The sequence below is a fragment of the Lissotriton helveticus genome, chromosome 5_1, assembly GCF_964261635.1.
Source record: "Lissotriton helveticus chromosome 5_1, aLisHel1.1, whole genome shotgun sequence".
Lineage (NCBI taxonomy): Eukaryota > Metazoa > Chordata > Amphibia > Caudata > Salamandridae > Lissotriton > Lissotriton helveticus.
In genome coordinates, this window is record NC_136065.1 from 458,496,298 (window position 1) to 458,514,892 (window position 18,595).

The following is an 18,595-nucleotide window of genomic DNA, read 5'->3' on the forward strand; positions in this document are numbered from 1 at the left end:
TGGAAGGTGGTACTGCTCGGCGGTGGTACCATCTATGCCGCGTTTATTGATCTGAAGTCCGCTTTCGATCTCGTGCCGAGGGTTAAACTGTGGTGCGTCCTGAGGGACTTGGGCCTGCCAAGGGAACTTCTTGATCTGATAGTTAAAATGCATGAGGATAATTATGCTAGGGTGAGATGGGGAGGCCAGGGACAAGTATCAAAATCCTTTCCCGTGACCCGTGGTGTCCGCCAGGGCTGCGTCCTGGCCCCAACACTTTTTCTGCTTTTTATCGATCAAGTGGTCAAGTTCTTTGCAGGTACCCCCACTGACGCCCCTTTGTTGGCAGGGTTGAAGTTTCCAATGCTTATCTTTGCCGATGACACTCTGCTCCTCTCGAAAACACGTAGCGGACTCCAGCGGGCGCTGGACCGCTTCGAGGAGTTTTGTGCCATTAATGACCTTAAGGTAAACGTTGGTAAAACCAAGTTCATGGTCCTCAATAGGAGACATTTTGTCCGGAGCTCCGTAAGCCTGAGTGGAGTTAACCTGGAACAAGTTGAAACCATGACGTACCTGGGGGTTACCCTGGACCGTCGCCTGGGTTGGAAAGATCAGGTCAGTGCCCAACAGCTCAAGTTTGCCCGACTCACTGGTTGCCTTCTGAGTGAGCAAAGGAGATCAATTACCAAACGTGTTTCCCCAGCATTAAAAATGTATGACACCAAGATCAACACCGCAATTTTATATGGTGCTGTTCTCTGGGGCTATACCGATCTCTCCAGCCTATTCAGAACCCAGTGTAAGTTCTTAAGGGGCTTGATTGGGCTACCCCAATCTTCACCTTCTATACCCCTGTGCTTGGATATGGGATGTAACCCTATCAATGAGATGGCTAGGTTTAGACTGGTGGCCTTCTGGAGACGTTTATGGACATCCCCTGACCTTACCCTTTTTGCTAGGGAACTGGCCGAAGTTAGGTCAATTGGGGGATCGGGGAGAATCCCCTGGTTAAAAAGTGTAAAAACCATCTTGATTGAAATGGGTTTAGAACATTTGTGGATTTCCCCTAGCTCTAATGTTTTCCCATCCAAACAGGATTTCAAGGCATTGTATTGGGCCTCGGCCCGCTTATCATTAATAACTGCCTCCAGCTCTGTTGGTCTCACGGGGAGATTCCTGACTATTAAGTTGGATCCCTCCCGTGAGATCTACTGGGACATTATTACGAAACAGCTGGACAAGAAGCTTTACCATCAGTTTCGGGTAGGATCACTGCCCTTGAACTCCTTTACAAAAAAATGGGCTAACGGAACAACCGAATTTTGTAGTTGTTGTACAAGCTATAAAGAAACAGAGGGCCATTTCTTGTTCGCCTGCCCGATCTATTCAGTGCCCCGTGCCAAATGGCTAAAACCTTTGTTCCAGCACCTCTCATTCAGAAGGTCCTCGGAGGCTATTCAGGTTTTAAAAACCAATACCTCAGAAATGATCGTGGTGAGTGTAGCCAAATTCTTAGGGTGGGCCTGGGCCATTAGGGCAAGAAGCAGACAACATATCAGGGCTTCATAAATCCTTACAAAGGATCATTTACATTACCCCCAACTAATTCTGTAATACTGTATACAGTCTGAGGTATGTTCCCTGCATTTTCTGTTTGTTTCATAAATTTTAATATGCTATGGTCAGGTTTGTCTTGTATTTCTGTATGTTTAATAACTTTTTAAACAATGGCGTTAGTGCTTTTTAAAAATAATGTAATTATAATGAAATGTGTTTTAATATCGTCTTTTATGATTTTGATATCGAAATAAAGACTTTAAAACCTGGAACCTGGAAAGCTTATTCTCAATACAACAGGGTTTTGTTGGTTATGGCGGCAAGCCAATGACCAAGACTATACCCAGATCTGTTTTCTATGAAAAGTTATTATCTTTATAGTGAAAAGGATACGTTAAAGTCAATAGGCATTTAAGGGTGATTTGTTGTTACTCCACTAAAATCTGCAGAGAGGCATTTTTTACATGGAATTTCTCAATATTTACAGCAGTTGGCAAGGGTTTCGGAGTCGGCTATAGCCTCTGACAAACTGTGGGGATAACAGATTTGCAATGTGATAATCATAGTTAGGTCCTTTGGGGAGACTCAGGGGCTTATCTACTAACCCCATGCGCCGCCACTGAGTCACTTTTTTTTACGCACCAGCGTCACAATCAGTGCTCAACACTGCTCCTAATCTACAAACTGATGCATTGGGTACAATGCGTCACTTTGTAGAGCCCTGCGTCACATTATATCTGTGGCAGGGATAATGTATGCACGGTGGGCGTTCCAGCGCAAAAAAAAACATGTAGAAGTGGCGCAGTGAAATTTACAACATTTCACTGTGTCACTCTACAACATGACCGCGTCAACGTCCTTATGCCTGCTCAGACCAGGCGTGTTCTGATGTATTGCTGGAGTTGTTTCCGTTTTACTATCAACTCCGCAAAGTATCACCTTTGCGGTAACAGATACATTAGAAGTTCTGACGTAGCTGTTAAATTCTTGCACAGTGGAGTCTTGTATTGTAAATACAGCGCATCCATGGTGTCGCAAGGACATTTGGCGCAGCTGCAAGGAAACTGATGCATTAATGCTGATGCATCAGTTTCTTGTAAATGAGGCCCCAAGTATTTTTCTTTGGCAACTGTAATATTGTTTACATTTCTAATTGTGTGGCTGTATAGCTGATAGTGCCTTGTTAAAAAGCTTACACTCAATACAGTAGGCCTGAGTTGCTTATAGTGACAGGCCAATGATAAAGGGTATAGGCCAGATTGGCTTACTGGTGTCTAATGCCATAGATCTGATCTCTTTATTATAAAACATTAAGAGAAAGGAAACAAACATGGCTTGTTTATTGTGATTTTTTTTTAAGCCAATAGGCATTTAATGGTGGGATATTATCACGCTGTGTTACAGATAGTAGTAGGTATTTTGTTACATGAATCTCATAGTTTACTATAGTAGGCAAGGGTTGTAGTGTCATCATCCCTAATGACAAACCCTTGGGGTACAAGATTTTCATTATGATAATCCTTGTCAGGTTCCTTTCAGCAGGACTGTATGTTGTTTTGTCAACTGTATTTTTGTAAGTATTTGTAGTTTTATAACTGTATGCATGACAGTTGCTAACATACGCGCACTTCAGTAGACCTATGTTGGCTATGCTGCACTGGCACTGTGGTACCACAGGGGTGTCCTCGATTGGTAGTGGGTGCTATTACCACTGTACCGGCGACCCAAGTTATGTAACCGCATGGCTCTTTGGGTCAAAGTTTTCCAAGACTCGAGGACAGAGTCCTCGAGTCTTGTAGTAGAGGTTAAAACATTTTTTTCGGTGTTGCAGCCAGCCAATCAGATCATTCAGTACCATTGTACTAGCACCAGTACCACAGTACTGAAATGATTGACTGGAAAAAAGAATGGCCTAATTTTATTTTTTGGTACCAGAGGAGTCCCGTGGGTCTCCCACAGACCGCCATCAAGATACTTTCAGCTTTCACTTTCCAAGCAGCCGGGACGACGGTGGCCGCTTCTTTGGAATGCCATAGGTTGCGCATTTACAAGAGTTTGGGCTATTGGCATTGTAAATGACAATAGATTAATCTCTCGCAAATGTGACACCTATTGCTTTACAAGTATTTTTTGTGGGTTGTTTCCAAGTGCCCCATGCTGTGCTTGCACTCAATGCAGGCCATGCTCCTTTCTTTAGACACGGCTCATCTAAAGAAAGGGGTGTGGCCTCTATCAAGTGCAAGCGCGGCATGGGGCGCTTGGAAACGAACAATATGTGTAATTCAATGGGTCTCGCATTTGCAAGAATTTAAGCTATTGACATCTACAGTGCCAATAGCTCAGTCTCGTAAATGCGAGACCTATTGCATTGCAAATGCTTGTTTTTTAATATCAAGGGCTTTTACTGACAGCACATGCATGCTGTAGGTGAAACCCAAAGAGCAGGAGTGAAAAAGAATCTGCAAGAGTGAGATAAAGAGGCAGAGAACGTCTAGTGGTGGATTAAAGAGGCATGAGGTGAAATCAAGAGTACGCAGCCTTGGTATTCAGCACTCTGACCTTTGATAGCACCGGCCGGGGGTTTCGGAATACGTGACTACAGAGACTTCTCTGATGCTACCAATGCTTAAGGCCTTATGCTGAATCGGACTGAGATTTCATCAAATTTGGTAAGCCGGGCACACAATCCTGCTCATTTGGCTTCAGGATTTCAGGAGCACAGCTTGTGTAATAGGAAGCCATGCTCCTTAGAATGGTGTGAGAGTTGGGATGGCGCAAAGGTGTAGGGTTTGTGAGTGCATATCAGATCACTGGTTCTTTGGGAGAGTGTTCATGGATTGGGATTCTACGCATAAGGCAGCCGGGTGCACCTTCTATACAGAAGGTAGTATCTCTAACCAGAGGGCATACAGGGACTGGTTATCTAGAAGTCCGGTATTAAGTGCATTGCAAATGTGGCAGGAATAGAATTTTCCGTCCACTAGCTCCTGCTCTTACATGGGAGATTTGAAAGCATTAATTGCTTTAATAAGAGATTAAATGAATGTTGTGCCCTTCTCCAGTGCCCGTCCTGTTTTTCTACAGATGTCCTACAGGAGTCATCTGCCGTCCTCTGCTCATTGCATCAACAAGTCAAATAACCTACAGGTGCATTCTGTCCATTTTCGACTTCTTGCTATTCCAGGGCAGACTTGTGATGGGTACAAGCACCTGCTTCTTTTCCACATATCCCTGCTAGAAATCTCCGCTTTGCACACCAAAATTGGGTAACGGTTTCCAGAAACTGGAAGCAGAAATGAGGAGGAAGAGCATTTTCAGTTGCAGCAGCAAGCAGCGGCGGCTGCTACCTGTTAGCAGCAGTGGAGTCGGGTGGGGGGGGGGGGGGGGGGGGGGGGGGGCGGGGGGAATAAGTAAAAAAAAAAAAAAAACTTGCCGAGCACCAGGGCTCCCAGACTCCCTACAGCCAATCACAACGCTGCAATGCTCCCCATGCTCTGAGAGCAGGCTTGCCCCACAAAGACGCAGCAACGGGGAAAACTAAAATGATAATAAACTTGGGTTATTATCATTATATTTTTCCTCTTTTTACACTACAAAAAGCAGTGGGGTGATGCTCCTCTGCCTTGGCGGAGGGGCTGCCACTGGCAGCAAGGCTCTGGAACATTTTCCCCCACTATCTTAACATCCCAGAAAATGCATCTCCCTTTTAGAAAAGCCTTAAAAACGTGGCTGTTCACTTCATAGATAGGCACAGTATTATCTGTATTCTAACAGTTCGCTGCATGGTTTTTGCAATACTACAGCGCCTAGATGTCTATTGGCCTTTGTACGTTTTATAAATCTTGGTCATTCATTCATACTCTATATGACAGCTGTCTGATAGGAACCCTGAGACCCTCACTGGACACTCCTAGTCTTCCCTGACATGTGTCACATCCTTTCTTAGCAGTACCTGCTACTCTGTGGAAAACGTGAGATAGGAAAGCTATTCCTGCCTCCATAATTGCTGGTCCAAAGTAAAAGGTAAAAAAAACTCGTAGCCCTTCCAAAGCCCCTGCTTTCAAGCAATATATGGTACCAGAAAATCAAATTTCTTCCAGAGTTTTTGGTTCATAATAGGTGATAGGACATCCCCGCCCTTCTCCACAGTCACTACCAGGGCTGTCTTAACAGCATTATAGGCCCCCTGGAAAAGCAGTGCACTGGGTCCTGCCTACATTTGTTTAACAGAAAATTAGTGGTAAATTCTGGTCTACATGGGGCCCCTATGTTTGTGGGGCCCCGGGGCAACTTTCCACTGTGTCCATGTGTTAGGACGGCATGGTTTGCTACAAATGTGGAATCTGTGAGAACAGGTGCGTCGTGGTTTTCCGCTATGCCTGCTAGCCCAGTGTAGCTAAGTTACCACTCATCTCCACAGTCATCAACTGGACTCAACAATCAGAGAAAGACGGCTCCAGTCTGGGCCAAAACGTCAAAATGTCTGATGTTTTCGTCGTTCTGACTCTTTCTTGAATTTTAAATATTTTTTTATTATCGATTGTAAACTCTTAATACATGATAGAAAACATGATAATACCACTATTTTTTGCCCCACTAAGACACCCACCCACCCCATCCACCCCCGCTACACAATTAAATATCCATCCGTAATGCTATATATATATATCATATTCAATCAAATTCATACAATGGATACCCATAGGGACAGAAAGAAAGAAATCACAGAAAAATATAAGCAAAAACCCGTTAGGGACAGGTAAAGTCCCAAAGTGCTTATGTAAACCCCAGATTAAAATGCATCGTGCCAGTCCTCAAGAACCCCTCACATCAACCCAGTCTAGTAGTTGGCCCCACATCCTCAGTCCCTTCCTTTTGTTATGACTCCCCTTCTTGTGAAAAATAGCCTTCTCTAGGTTACGAACAGCCAACACCCTGGCTAGCCATTGTTGGAACACTGGTGGATTTCTATCAAGCCAAGCAGAGGCAATACATAGACGAAAAATAGTCATGACGATGAAGATCAACTCTCTACCTCTTGTCGGTCTCTCATATTCAGATACTCCCAGAATAATTACTGCTGGAGTTAGAATGACCTGAATATTCAATTTGTTTGATAAAAATTCAGTAATCTGAGTCTTAATGAGCGATAAGGACGAACAGGTAGCAAAGATATGCATACTGTCAGCACCCCTAAGTTGACATCTAGGACAACGGGTGCCTTTACCATCCCCCATTTGAAAATTCTACTGGGGTATAGTATAAACTAATTTTTTTTTTATAATATTGAACATGTAGTTTTGCTGATATAAATGATGTCTGGGCGAGAGAGAAGGAATCCCGAAAGCAGATATCTGAGATGATCCGTTGTTCTTGCCATGTCTGCGAGTGCTTATCTAAGTCATCCTACTTCATGTATCGTTGTTCTTACTCTTTGATGTTTCAGTTTAGAAACTTCTACCTGTCAATAAGGATCACAACTACACCCCACCCTGCATGCGTTTTTAGCCGCGGTTGCTAGTGGCAGGCACAGGTAATCATTCTTTGGTGACTGTGACTTATTTTTCATCATCAGACTTTGACCCAGAGCAAGAGAGAGAATGGAAGGAAAGGAAGATAGGAGAAATATAAAGGTAGTGTGGTAAACAGAGAAGACAGTAAGTGTAGGTTGTTGGAGGAAAGAGGTAAGGGTGGAATCTAGATTGGACAGCCTTGGTATTCTGCAACCATGGCATATTGCAACAATGGTGCAGGCTCCTAAGAAAACATTTGCTCCCTGCTCTTTTTTTTCACTAATATAGTTCTACATTGATAGAGAAAAAAAAATCCAGGGCTCTAAACAGGAGTCTCATTAACCACTGGGTAGGCTGTGTTTCTAGACAAGCAGTGAGTGCGCCATGAAGTACAATGGCCAAGCAATTACTGATCTGACTGTGAAAACCCTCTGAAGACTCAAGGAGTAGAGAGGCAGCACAGCCCTCTCAGAGTCTGCTGTGACCCGGAAATGGAATGGGTACGTTAAGGTGAAGAGTCTAAGAACAAGCAAGCCAGAACTTACCAGTGCAATGTTACCCGTGTGATGCTTCAGCAACTTGGGTCCAGGCGGCACCTCCAACACAGGAGCTGGAAAGAGCAATCGGGATGGGAATTAATGCAGAAGCAAAAAAGTACACAGAACCAAAGCGACTGCCCATTTCAAGGTCTAATTTACACGTGTCTGTTTAATTTATTTTGGGTCTAACGACTGTGATGTAGATCTGCTCCTTCACTTTCATGGTTTGTATTTGTCTGGACACCCAAAATCGTAGAATTTCTCAAATTTCTCCTGCCTGTATCTCTCATGAAAATTGATACATACTTTGTGTTCAAAATCACGCAAGATACTATCAGGAGGCTGGTTCAGAAAGAATGTATCTCCTTCATGCATTTTTTTCATGAATTAGTCTTTCATAGTCAAAAATTAGGGTAAATAGTGCACCTGCAAAATTTGCCAAATTTTATAAACTTTGTGCTTATACGAAACTGGCAAATTTTGTAGCCGTAATTTTTTTTGCCCAAGTCTTATTCCCTCTACCCACACATCATATGTAAAAAGACATGGGAATGCCTACCCTGCATTCATTATACCTGGCGCAGATATAATGTGGCGCAGGCCTCTACAAGCTGACGCATTGGGCCCAATTCGTCAGTTTGTAAATGTGGAGTAGTCTAAAGCACTGATTGCGCCGCCGATGAATACAATTTTTTTTTCGATGTGGCGCACCAGCTCCTTGAAAATACGCCCCTGTTTTCTGTCTACCAGGTATTTTGGGTGAGATGTTCCGTCTCTCATCAGTACATCAAGGTGAGTGGCTGCTCTATGACTTCCTTATGACTTTGAAACATTAAGTGTGCCTCCTTATTTTGGATAAGTGTCTCCTTGGGATGGGTGTCTGCTGAATCAGTTCCAGATCACTTTATAGTGATGAAGATCAGCTCTTTCAAGTGCAGGCCACCTAATACAACCTTTAGACTCACATGGAAGAGGTGTGGCTCCACGGCTAGGGCGACTGACTCTGGAATCTGGGGATCACGGTTCGATCCCCGGCATCGGTGGCAGATTAGCCCAGTACCATGCGACTCTGGGCAATAGCTTGCTTAATCTTCACGACGGCCCCCAGCGCCTAGAGACCCTTATGGGTGATTGTGCGCTTTACAAATGTTGATTATTAATATTATTATTATCATGCATGAACATATCTGCATGATATATTCCACATTGTTAAAATAATGTGCACTTCTGGTTTGCCATTTAGAACCAAGGGAGACTCTTGGAAGGCTGGAAAACCAAGGGCTGCTTTTACGGATGGACTGCAGAGATACGACAGTAAGGCTTTTAGCCAATATATTAAGAACATTATGCTTTATAATTTATTATTTTAACCCATTAAATGTTGCTTACGCTATAACACATTGCACCAAACTTCTATCAGCTCTCAGCCTTGCCCTGGTAGCATGTGTTGGTGATTTAATATGCAGGTCCTTTGGGTGATGTGTGCCTCCTCATTCACTTCCAGGTAACAATGGGATGATGTGTGTCTGTTTTACGTCAAGGTTCCCCTTAGCAGTCGGGCATTAGTATTGTGTGAACTGGGAATTCTTTACCCCTTTCAGGTAATTCTAGCCTCATTTAGTCCTGCTCTATCACATCCAGGTTACTCTCGGTGTGGTCTTATGTGCTTTTAGTTTCAGGTCACTTGGTTTCGTCTACACTATCAGATCACAATTTTTCTGGGTGAAGGGCGCGCATTTTATCAGCTCCCTGACACTCTGAGCCGTCATGTGTGTCTGCTCTGCCCTATCACACCGATGCCACTGGATGTGAAATGGATGTCTGCTGCATCACTTCCCAGTTACCTGGATAGATCAGCTGCCATTTTGAGGGTGTTGTGGGTCCAGGTAGCTCTAGGGTGACGTCGATGTGATCTGCTCTGATCTACCGTGCTGTTAAGTTCTGGCATACCCAGGTAACTTTGTAATGACGTATGTCTGTTATCATATGCAATCCACTTTGAGGTGTCGAGTGTTTGCACTTTCACTTCCGGGTCACATGGAATGATCAACGCTATTGCGTCCCATCACTAAGGGTGAAATGTATCTGTTTTGACATCTTTTGGTCAGTCTGAGGCCAGGTGATGTGGGCCTGCCACACTATCTCATCCAATTCTCTTTAAAATGATGTGCGTCATGTGCAGGTTCACACGCGGGTTAGATTGTGATGGTGGTGTGTTCTGCTCACATCCCTTTCACTTTGGGTTTGTGTGTGCTTGCTTCGCTCCTCCACGGTATCTGTGGTATGTTATGCATATGTCCCATCACTCGAAGATTCCTTTATGTTTAATTTGGCTTCTCCTTACCTTTCACAGGCACCGCTGGCGGAAGCTCCGGCTTCAGCTTCCTCTTCTTCTTTGGCTGAAGTGGTGATAAACTTGACACACTTGTCACTGTCTCACCCGAACTGCAGAACACAGAGAGGACAGCAAGGTAAAGACAACGAGAACCTATAGATGCGGTGACACACAGGCACAGAAGGCTTGGAGCCCCAGGTGCAAATCACTGATCCATAGATAAAGGCTATAGGGGTCCCTGGAATGAGGTTATTAACCTACAAGTTCATCTGACTACAGGGGATGTAAGTACGACGCACATGAGTTGAAAATGTAATGCTTCTTGTGTGACACACGTAGTGCAAAGTACCAAAGTGTGAGCGGTCTGAACGTTGATGATGTACAGGGACTGGTGTGAGGTGGCACCTGTGTGTGAGTACCAGCTGTGGCCCGTGCAGGGAAGAGCGGTGTGGCCAGGTGAGGGGGGGTGGGGGGAGAATTTGACAGACAACGACGATGGAAAATTAATTATTTATTTAATTTTCCCTCGTTGTCTGTCAAAATCCTCCCCCCAACTGGCCGAACCGTTCTTACCTGCACGGGCCGCGGCTGGTGATTACCAATTATAAACTAGTGCAGGAATATATGCAGTGCCTTAAATGTAAATAAGGAAGTGCTGGTACTCGCTATTCAGAGTACCTGTTTGCTCCCTAGAAGTGCTGGTACTCTCACATTAAAAGCATTGCACCAGGGCTGAGAAGTGCAGGTACTCTCAATTTCAAATTAAAGAAGTGCAAGTGCTCAGTGGCTGACTGTGCTTACCCATTTTTCGGACAAGGGTGGTGCCATCGTTGTCCAAGGGAGAGAGGAATATAAAACAGAGATCCTTTCACAGCTAGGAGTGGTCGGGAACTACAAAAAATTTAAATCGGATCCAACAAAAGAGATAGCATCTAACATTAAATCAATTTCAGATAAAGGACTAAAAGAAGGCTATCTATCCAAACAAGAATACGATTTTTTGAACAGCACACATCCTAGACTCCCCACGATTTATACGCTCCCGAAGGTGCATAAGAGGCTAAACAACCCCCCAGGAAGACCTATAGTGTCTGGCTGTGGGTCTATTTTAGAACCCTTGTGCAAATTTATTGATATTTTCTTAAAACCAGCAGCTGAGGGGACAATGTCCTATGTGAGAGACACCATGCAAGCGATACAACTAGTGGATGGCTATATTTTCAATCAAGATAAAAACTACCTGGCCACGATGGATGTTACATCGCTTTACACAAACATACCACAGTCAGCAGCTATTGAGGTGATTAGAGAGGTTTTGGAAGAACGCCCCAGACCATGTCAGGTACCTACTCAATTAATTTTAGATCTACTTGAAATTGCCATGAGAAAGAATTTCTTTTATTTCGAGGGAGATTACTATGTGCAGACACGGGGAGTAGCCATGGGGGCAAGTTTTGCGCCGGACCTGGCTATACTCTTCATGGACGCATATGAAAGGGAATTCGTGTACAGTGACACTAATCCATATTTCACAAACATCAGGACATGGCGTCGATATATCGATGATGTCCTGATGGTTTGGGAAGGCGATGAAAAAACCTTGATGGAATTCCACGAATGGTTAAACCTACGCTCCAAGGACATACAGTTTACCTTGGAATTTAGCAAAAAGAAAATCAATTTTCTTGATATCAGTATAGTGGAGGATGAGGGATTGCTATATACTACTCTCTATAGAAAATCCAGTGAGAGGAACACCCTGCTCCGGTATAATAGCCATCATCCGCGCAATCTCAGGGCCGCGCAATCTCAGGGACAATTTACCGTTTGGTCAATTCCTGAGATTGTGCCGGAATTGCACCCATAAGGAGGATTTTTTCAATGAATCCATGAAACTTATGGAACGTCTGAAGGAGAGGGGATATCCACATCGACTGTTAAAAAGGGCAAGAAAAAAGGCCTGGTTCTGTCACAGAGAATTCCTGTTGGAACCAAAAAACAAACCCAATAACAGTGAAGAAAGGATAACATGTGTAACTACATTTAATACAAAAAGCACTGAAATCAAGAAGATTATAAATACACATTGGCACCTGGTGGCTGACGACGTGGGGATCACGACCCCACCGATGTTTGCTTTCAAGAAGGGAAGGAGTGTGAGGGACTATGTAGTCCAATCATTATTACCCAATATACCCAGAGATGCCCAGTCCACGCTATGGAATATGCCACCTGTATTAGGCCACCACAAATGTGGATCGTGCAAAGCATGTCAATTAACTGAGGAACTACAATCGTGCACTTACAATAATTACACACATGTAATGAAACAACATACCAACTGTAATTCAACTGGAGTCATATATGTGATTGCGTGCCCCTGTGACTTTTGGTATATAGGTCAAACTATTCAAAAAGTTAAAACCCGAATCCTACAGCACTGCAGCAGGATCCGCTGTAAAGTCCAAGGAGCCCCATTGGTTGAGCATTTTACGAAATTTGACCACTCACCCGAAAGTTTAAAATGGTGGGTACTAGAGAAGGTCACTGCTAACGTGAGAGGAGGTAATTTTTCAAACTGTCTCAGTGTTCGGGAGTGTAAATGGATGCACACTTTTGATACTGTGAGCAAGGGTCTCAATGAATATGAGGAAACAACAAGACAGATGGCGACACTCTATAATGGTTGAAGTCCCTGTATTAATGATGAGACTTGCTTGCTTAAATCCAAATCCTCCTATTGTGTAATGTATGCACTGAAAATGTTTTATTTGTACTATGCAATTTTTACAAATGTGTATAGATGTCTACAGTTTGAATATTTACAATGTTTATTTATGTTATTGGATTGGTTCTGTTGGATGTATATGAGTCACATTACTCTGTCTTTTATTCCATCTAACCAAAACACCAAAAGATTTTTACCATAGGCAATAACCTTGATTTCGCATATGTGAACAATCTCTAACATCGGCCTTTCACCGGCCATATGTCCCAATGACACAGTTTTTCTCGCATAAAATCGAACTAAAAAATTGTGCACTTCTGGAATGTTTTGTGATTGGTAATTGTGTAATTTTGGAGGCATTTTCGTAATCAAAAGAATCCCCCACTGGGGATGCCGATGCATTAGAGAATGGAGCGTAATACTTCCTCGCTACATTCACATCCCGAGAATGACCGTTCCCCCAGCAACCATTTGGACGCCATGACGTCGGCGCGCTGGTTGCTTGGTTACGTATACAAGCACGTCGATCGTGATCCGGCTTCCGCATTCCATAACGCGAACTCGTGTGGGAAGCCGAGCGCCACTGATCGGAGCGACTGAAAGAGGAGAGAAATAATACCCCTCGTCCGTACAGAAGACACATGGTAGGTAATATGCAGCAACCGTACATTTTAACTGAGGACCCTAAGCTGCTTTACTGCAAGTAACTTGGACACCGTCCTAATGAAGACATATTCTGTCTTTTTACAGCACTGGGCATCTATATTTGCTGAAACACAACGATATCGGTCAACTAATGTGTTAACACTCGGAGCCAGTTTGGCTTGATAGACACTTTTGAATCTACACTGTAGGTAAGTGATCACGGTGAGCCCACTGCCCATGTGATACACATAAGGAATTTTACATCCTTTAAATCAACGGTAATATTGAATTATCAGAGAATTTGGCAAGCACTTGATGGACCTTGCTAACCTCCGCAAATGTAAACAACTCTCATGATTGTGGAGTTAAAAAGGTAGAATAGCGTTGTAGCACTAACGGCTACCCCCTCTCTTGTCCTTACAGTATAACTTTGGATACTCTCACATTGTGGTTGCGGATTAACCGACGCACTTGATTTTGACAAGGCACTACGGAAGGGTGAGTGCTTTTTCTGAAAGGCCATTAGTGGACTTTGTTTGACATGGTAGAGTGATACTTAGCCCCACTATTCATTTATCATTACAGGTGCCCAATGAATGTTTTTAAGTGACGTGCACTCTGAAAGAGTTTTTTCCCCATTACACCGTCCTGATGAAGACCCGTTATTGAGGATTTGAACTACCCATTACATGGTTGGGTCGAAACGTCGACGACATTCCCTTTTGGGAGCCTGTACCTACTAATCCCTGTCCCTTGCCCACCCCCTACTCCCTCTTTTCATTGCCAATGGTGCAATTGAAGGACTAAGGAATTGTACATAGGAATCAGCGAGTAAAAAAGAAGTATTTTTTACAAGCAGTATCTAGGACAGGCTCATTTTTCTTTTGTACATAAATCAACCACACTTTCTTCTGATCCTCTTGATCATCCACTAGAGCACTTACTTTATCTTTCTCTGTGCACGTTCTCTCCTTTTTAAAAAAATGTATTTTTGCTTTATGATTTGTGTAAATACATGTACATAGATATATTGATTTTCAAACATTACTGTATGGTATATTAAATTAATCGTCCCAATTGGACTTTCTTTTGTTTCATTGGTTATTTGACACGTATCGTAATGATATTTCTTTGAGGCAGTGGGCTATTATCCTCTATATCATCAAGTCTACAGATTTAGTCTGGATTTGGAGTCAATTTACTTGATTGAAGATTATGATTATTCTTATTGGCAAATCTATGTCGAGGACCATTTGTTGTCTGTACTACCCATTTAAAGCACTGGACATATATTTGTGTTACGTCTGGTGCACAAGTGCGGAGAGTTTGAGCCCCTGGTGGTACTTTCAATAGTGCTCTAGTGCAGCTGGGGTCCAGGATAGGCTCAGGATCTCTGCAAGTACCAGGATCCATAATAAAAGACCATGAGGGACTCAACTCTCGATCACAGCAGGTCTCCAGGTCATTTGCTCTGGACACAGAAAGGTCTATGTTTTAGGTCACATCTGATTTGATGTGTCCTATTATTAAATCTTGTGAGAGCCTGTTTTTCCTGATCACTGATGGACTATGAGTCATTAAATACCCATGGAGTGAATATCTTAAGTCTAGATCAATGTGTATCAGTGAAATTCTGCCTTCGGGCAATGTGACTCTGTTATGTCTCACTAAAGGGCTTTCACCCATTGGCCACAAACCATATGAAACGTGGTGTTCTAAATCACAGGTTGCCCATTAGTTCTGAGCTATAGAAAGTGTGAGGCCATGAGCCCTGCAGTGCCCTTAGAATCTGTACATGACAACAGTGTGTGTTGTAATCAAACACAACATACATTACCAAACAATCTATGAACTTAAAGGTATATACATACAACAGTGTGCCTGTTGGAAAGGGTCTCTTACCTGTTCTGAGGGTGTCTCACCAGCTGATGTCGCACTACAAGAGAAAACAATATAGAAAGAAGGTGAGGCTCAGGTTGGCCATGTCTGCTGCAACTACCATCTCTATGACTTAATCAGTCAGACCTGGCCTCCAGCACGAAAGGAAAGAAGTAGGCGAAGTACAAATATGTTGTCACTGCAGATGACCCTACAACGAAATATAATTTTCAGGAGTCTGAGAACCGATGTTCGCTCCAGGAGGAGTGACCAACTGAGAACAGGGCTCTGCAGACCTGTGGAGATCTCTCATATGAAATTTCAATCCAGACGTGTTTTTACTTCTGATGGGTCTTTCAACATACATTTATCAAAAAACCTTCTTCTAGGCCAGTACATGAGTAGAAGAGCCCAATAGATCCAGGTCAGGAACTCCATGTTCCAATCTAATCTTTCTGAGTTGGCCGACATAATCTAGAATTGTTCATTTATTGAGGTAATTCAGGTGAACCACAACTCCCACCCTTAGAATTCCCTGGGCATTAAATGGAAGCCTACAACTACAAACAGGTGTCACATGCGGATTTGAGTAGTGCCTTCGACCTGGTGGACCATGGCATTCTCTGGGCAAAGCTAATTGAAATTGGGGCACCCGAGGGCATTGTGTTCTTCCTAGCACGTCTTTATGCCAAACTACGTGCTTGTGTCCGTTACGGTTCTAACGGGGAATGTACTACTAAGTTTAAAATCGGGCGTGAATCAGACAGGGATGTGTGTTGGCCCCACTGCTTTTTACCCTTTTCATCAATGAGATTGATTCTTTTCTCAAATCTCTGGCAGTGGATGCTCCCAAAATCAATGAGGACAACGTCCCTGTGTTACTTTACGCGGATGACGCGGTCCTAATCTCACGCACCCCCATCGGCCTTCAACGGCTGATGGACGGCTTTTCGCAATTTATTAAAAGCAGAAAGTTAGTGTTAAATAAATCTAAAACCTATGTTATGGAATGCGGGCGAAGGAACAGAAAGAAACAGTTTTCATTTTTTATAGAGGGACAGAAGGTCCAGGCTGTTGACAATTTTTCGTACTTGGGGGTCACCTTCTCAAATAATAACATTTGGGCTAATGAACATAAGAATGTCCGGGCTAAGATGGCGAGGAGTGCTCATGGAATATTCACAATGGCTACGAAACTGGGAAACAGGCGGGTCCATGACATGCTCAAAATTTTTCAGTCCCGTTGTGTCTCGATTGCCTTGTACGGAGCGGGCATTTGGGGCTACGCCCCGGCAGGGTCTCTTCAGGTTGAGGAGAATGTATTCTTGAAGAGACTTTTGTGCCTGCCAAGCTCTGTTTCTAATGCTTTAGTGCACAATGAACTGGGTATTCACCATCTTGCCGACTTGATCCTCCTTAGGCCACTGATGCTATGGCGTTCAATTTGGATAAAAGAAGAGACTTCATTGTGCAGAGCCATTATTTCTGATTGTCTCTCTTTGGACCATCATTTAAAGATCCCATGGTTAAAGTATATTGTGGATAATTTTCGTGAGATCTTTAATATTAACATCATTGCGGATCGATGTGGGGCTACTGAGCTGTCCAAAATTGAACTTAAGTACTGTTTTTTACAACAGCTTTCCACCAGGAGGCATCAAAATAGCTCTGAACTCTCATCCTGTGTTCTTTATCATGATTTAAATGAATTTGTGGGTTTCCAACCGTATTTGTCACAAGTGACCTGGAAGGCACATCGGTTTGTGTTGACTAGACTGAGAACCGGAGTAGTCCACAACCTTGTTGCTTTCCCCTCTCAGCATTCGCATCCCGCTGGCCCTTGTCCGTGTGACAATACCACTCCTCAAAGCACTGTGCACTTTCTTTTGCTCTGTCAGTTGTACAAATACCTGCGGATTGATTATTTGAAACCCCTGTTTGCTAAGTTTGGAGTCAGGACAATACGAGACTGCATGAGCCTGCTTTTTAACTTACATCACCCTGACGTTTGTTTTTATACGGCTACCTTTCTCCTTAAATCAATTAATGCAAGGAAAAGTATGCTTTTTTAACCTTTTTAAATTGCTGTATCTCCTGCTTTTGACTGTTGTTTTATACTGTTGTCTTTTTATGCTGTGCTTTTATGGACTTGTTTTTTGCTCCGAATAAAGCCTTATGAAATGAATGACATTAAGTTATATGTCATCTTGATTAAGAACCAAGAGATCTTGAACACTCTTAATTCTGCTGGCAATGGGCAAGTCACAAGGAATACACAATCTACTCTGAGGACACAGGTATATATTTCAGCAGTCACCTGCAAGTGTTAAAATAATTCAGAAACAGGCCCACCAGCCCACTGATGTATTGTACCTGATGAGCCAACTTGTGCTATGAAACAGACTCCTAATTTAATGCTCACTCAATACTGGTAAAGCAACACAATTTGCATGGGTTCATATTTCCACACCACATAAGTGAAGATGTGCTAGCTTTGGACTCTGGCGACGCACGGGTCCTTTCCAATTCTATCTCTCTGACAATAGACATTATAGTCCTCTGCAGAGGGCTATACCGGTGGTTTAAGGCCCTGAACCTGAGTTATAGGCCCAAGCTGCAGGTGAGGGCCTATAATGAGAGTGAGGGCCTTCGCCAAGTAGTATAGCCCAGGGTAGAAGGGCTATAATGCTTTTTTTATAATATTCCACCCCGAGAATAGAATTGTCTTCAATAGAGCTCTCAACATTTTACTGTTGTAATCTGTTACAGAAGTTTATTTAAAAAAACGCCTTAAGCCTTCTCCACAAGGCCCTTCAAGCTAGAGTAGAATCACATGGTGGGCATGCATGGGGTTCTTCTCGGTGTCACACAGTCTTGCACACTAAGTTTACTAATCAGACATTCTTGATCTCGGTCACCACTGTGCCTCTATGCTATGGTAATGAACAGTTCTTGTGCCTGCAGCACCATCACAGTTTATGGCTCTTGTTACTGTGGCTCTGTGATAGTTTACAGCACCATCCAGTGCTTAATTTAAGCCGGTATTTGGCGGTGGGGCCCACTAGCACTCGTTTTCCGGGACCGTCACTTACTTTTCCTCATTAAACATTTACCGAAAGCAAGAGAGTAAATAAAAAATACGCAAATGAGAAAGAAGGACGAAGAGAAAGGCAGAAAAACCCTCACAAAGGGAGAAAACAGGACCTTGCAAGAGTGAAATAAAGAGGTTGGAAGTGTCAGGTAGTGGATTAAAGAGGCCTGATGTGGATTCAAGCAGCCTTGGTATTTATTATGCATGCTGACATTTAAAAGCACCAGTCCCGGGCTTCTGAGCAGAGCTTTAGGCACCGGCACTTATTCTTTTACAAATTAAGCAGTGGGCTCCATTGTATCTCCACAATATTGTACGGCTTTCTCA

At 43.3% G+C, this 18,595-nt stretch overlaps 1 protein-coding gene across 1 annotated transcript in view; it reads right to left on the minus strand.

Annotated features, from left to right (window-relative positions):
• The window catches only part of VSTM4 (V-set and transmembrane domain containing 4), a 118,498-nt gene that overhangs the window by 10,490 nt on the left and 89,413 nt on the right, over positions 1-18,595 (minus strand). Inside the window, exons 5-7 of the mRNA XM_078640974.1 lie at positions 15,202-15,235; positions 9,936-10,036; positions 7,598-7,662 (exon numbers count right to left, since the gene is read on the minus strand). Coding sequence (XP_078497100.1) covers positions 7,598-7,662; positions 9,936-10,036; positions 15,202-15,235 — 200 coding nt within the window. The remainder of the gene's footprint in view (positions 1-7,597; positions 7,663-9,935; positions 10,037-15,201; positions 15,236-18,595) is intronic.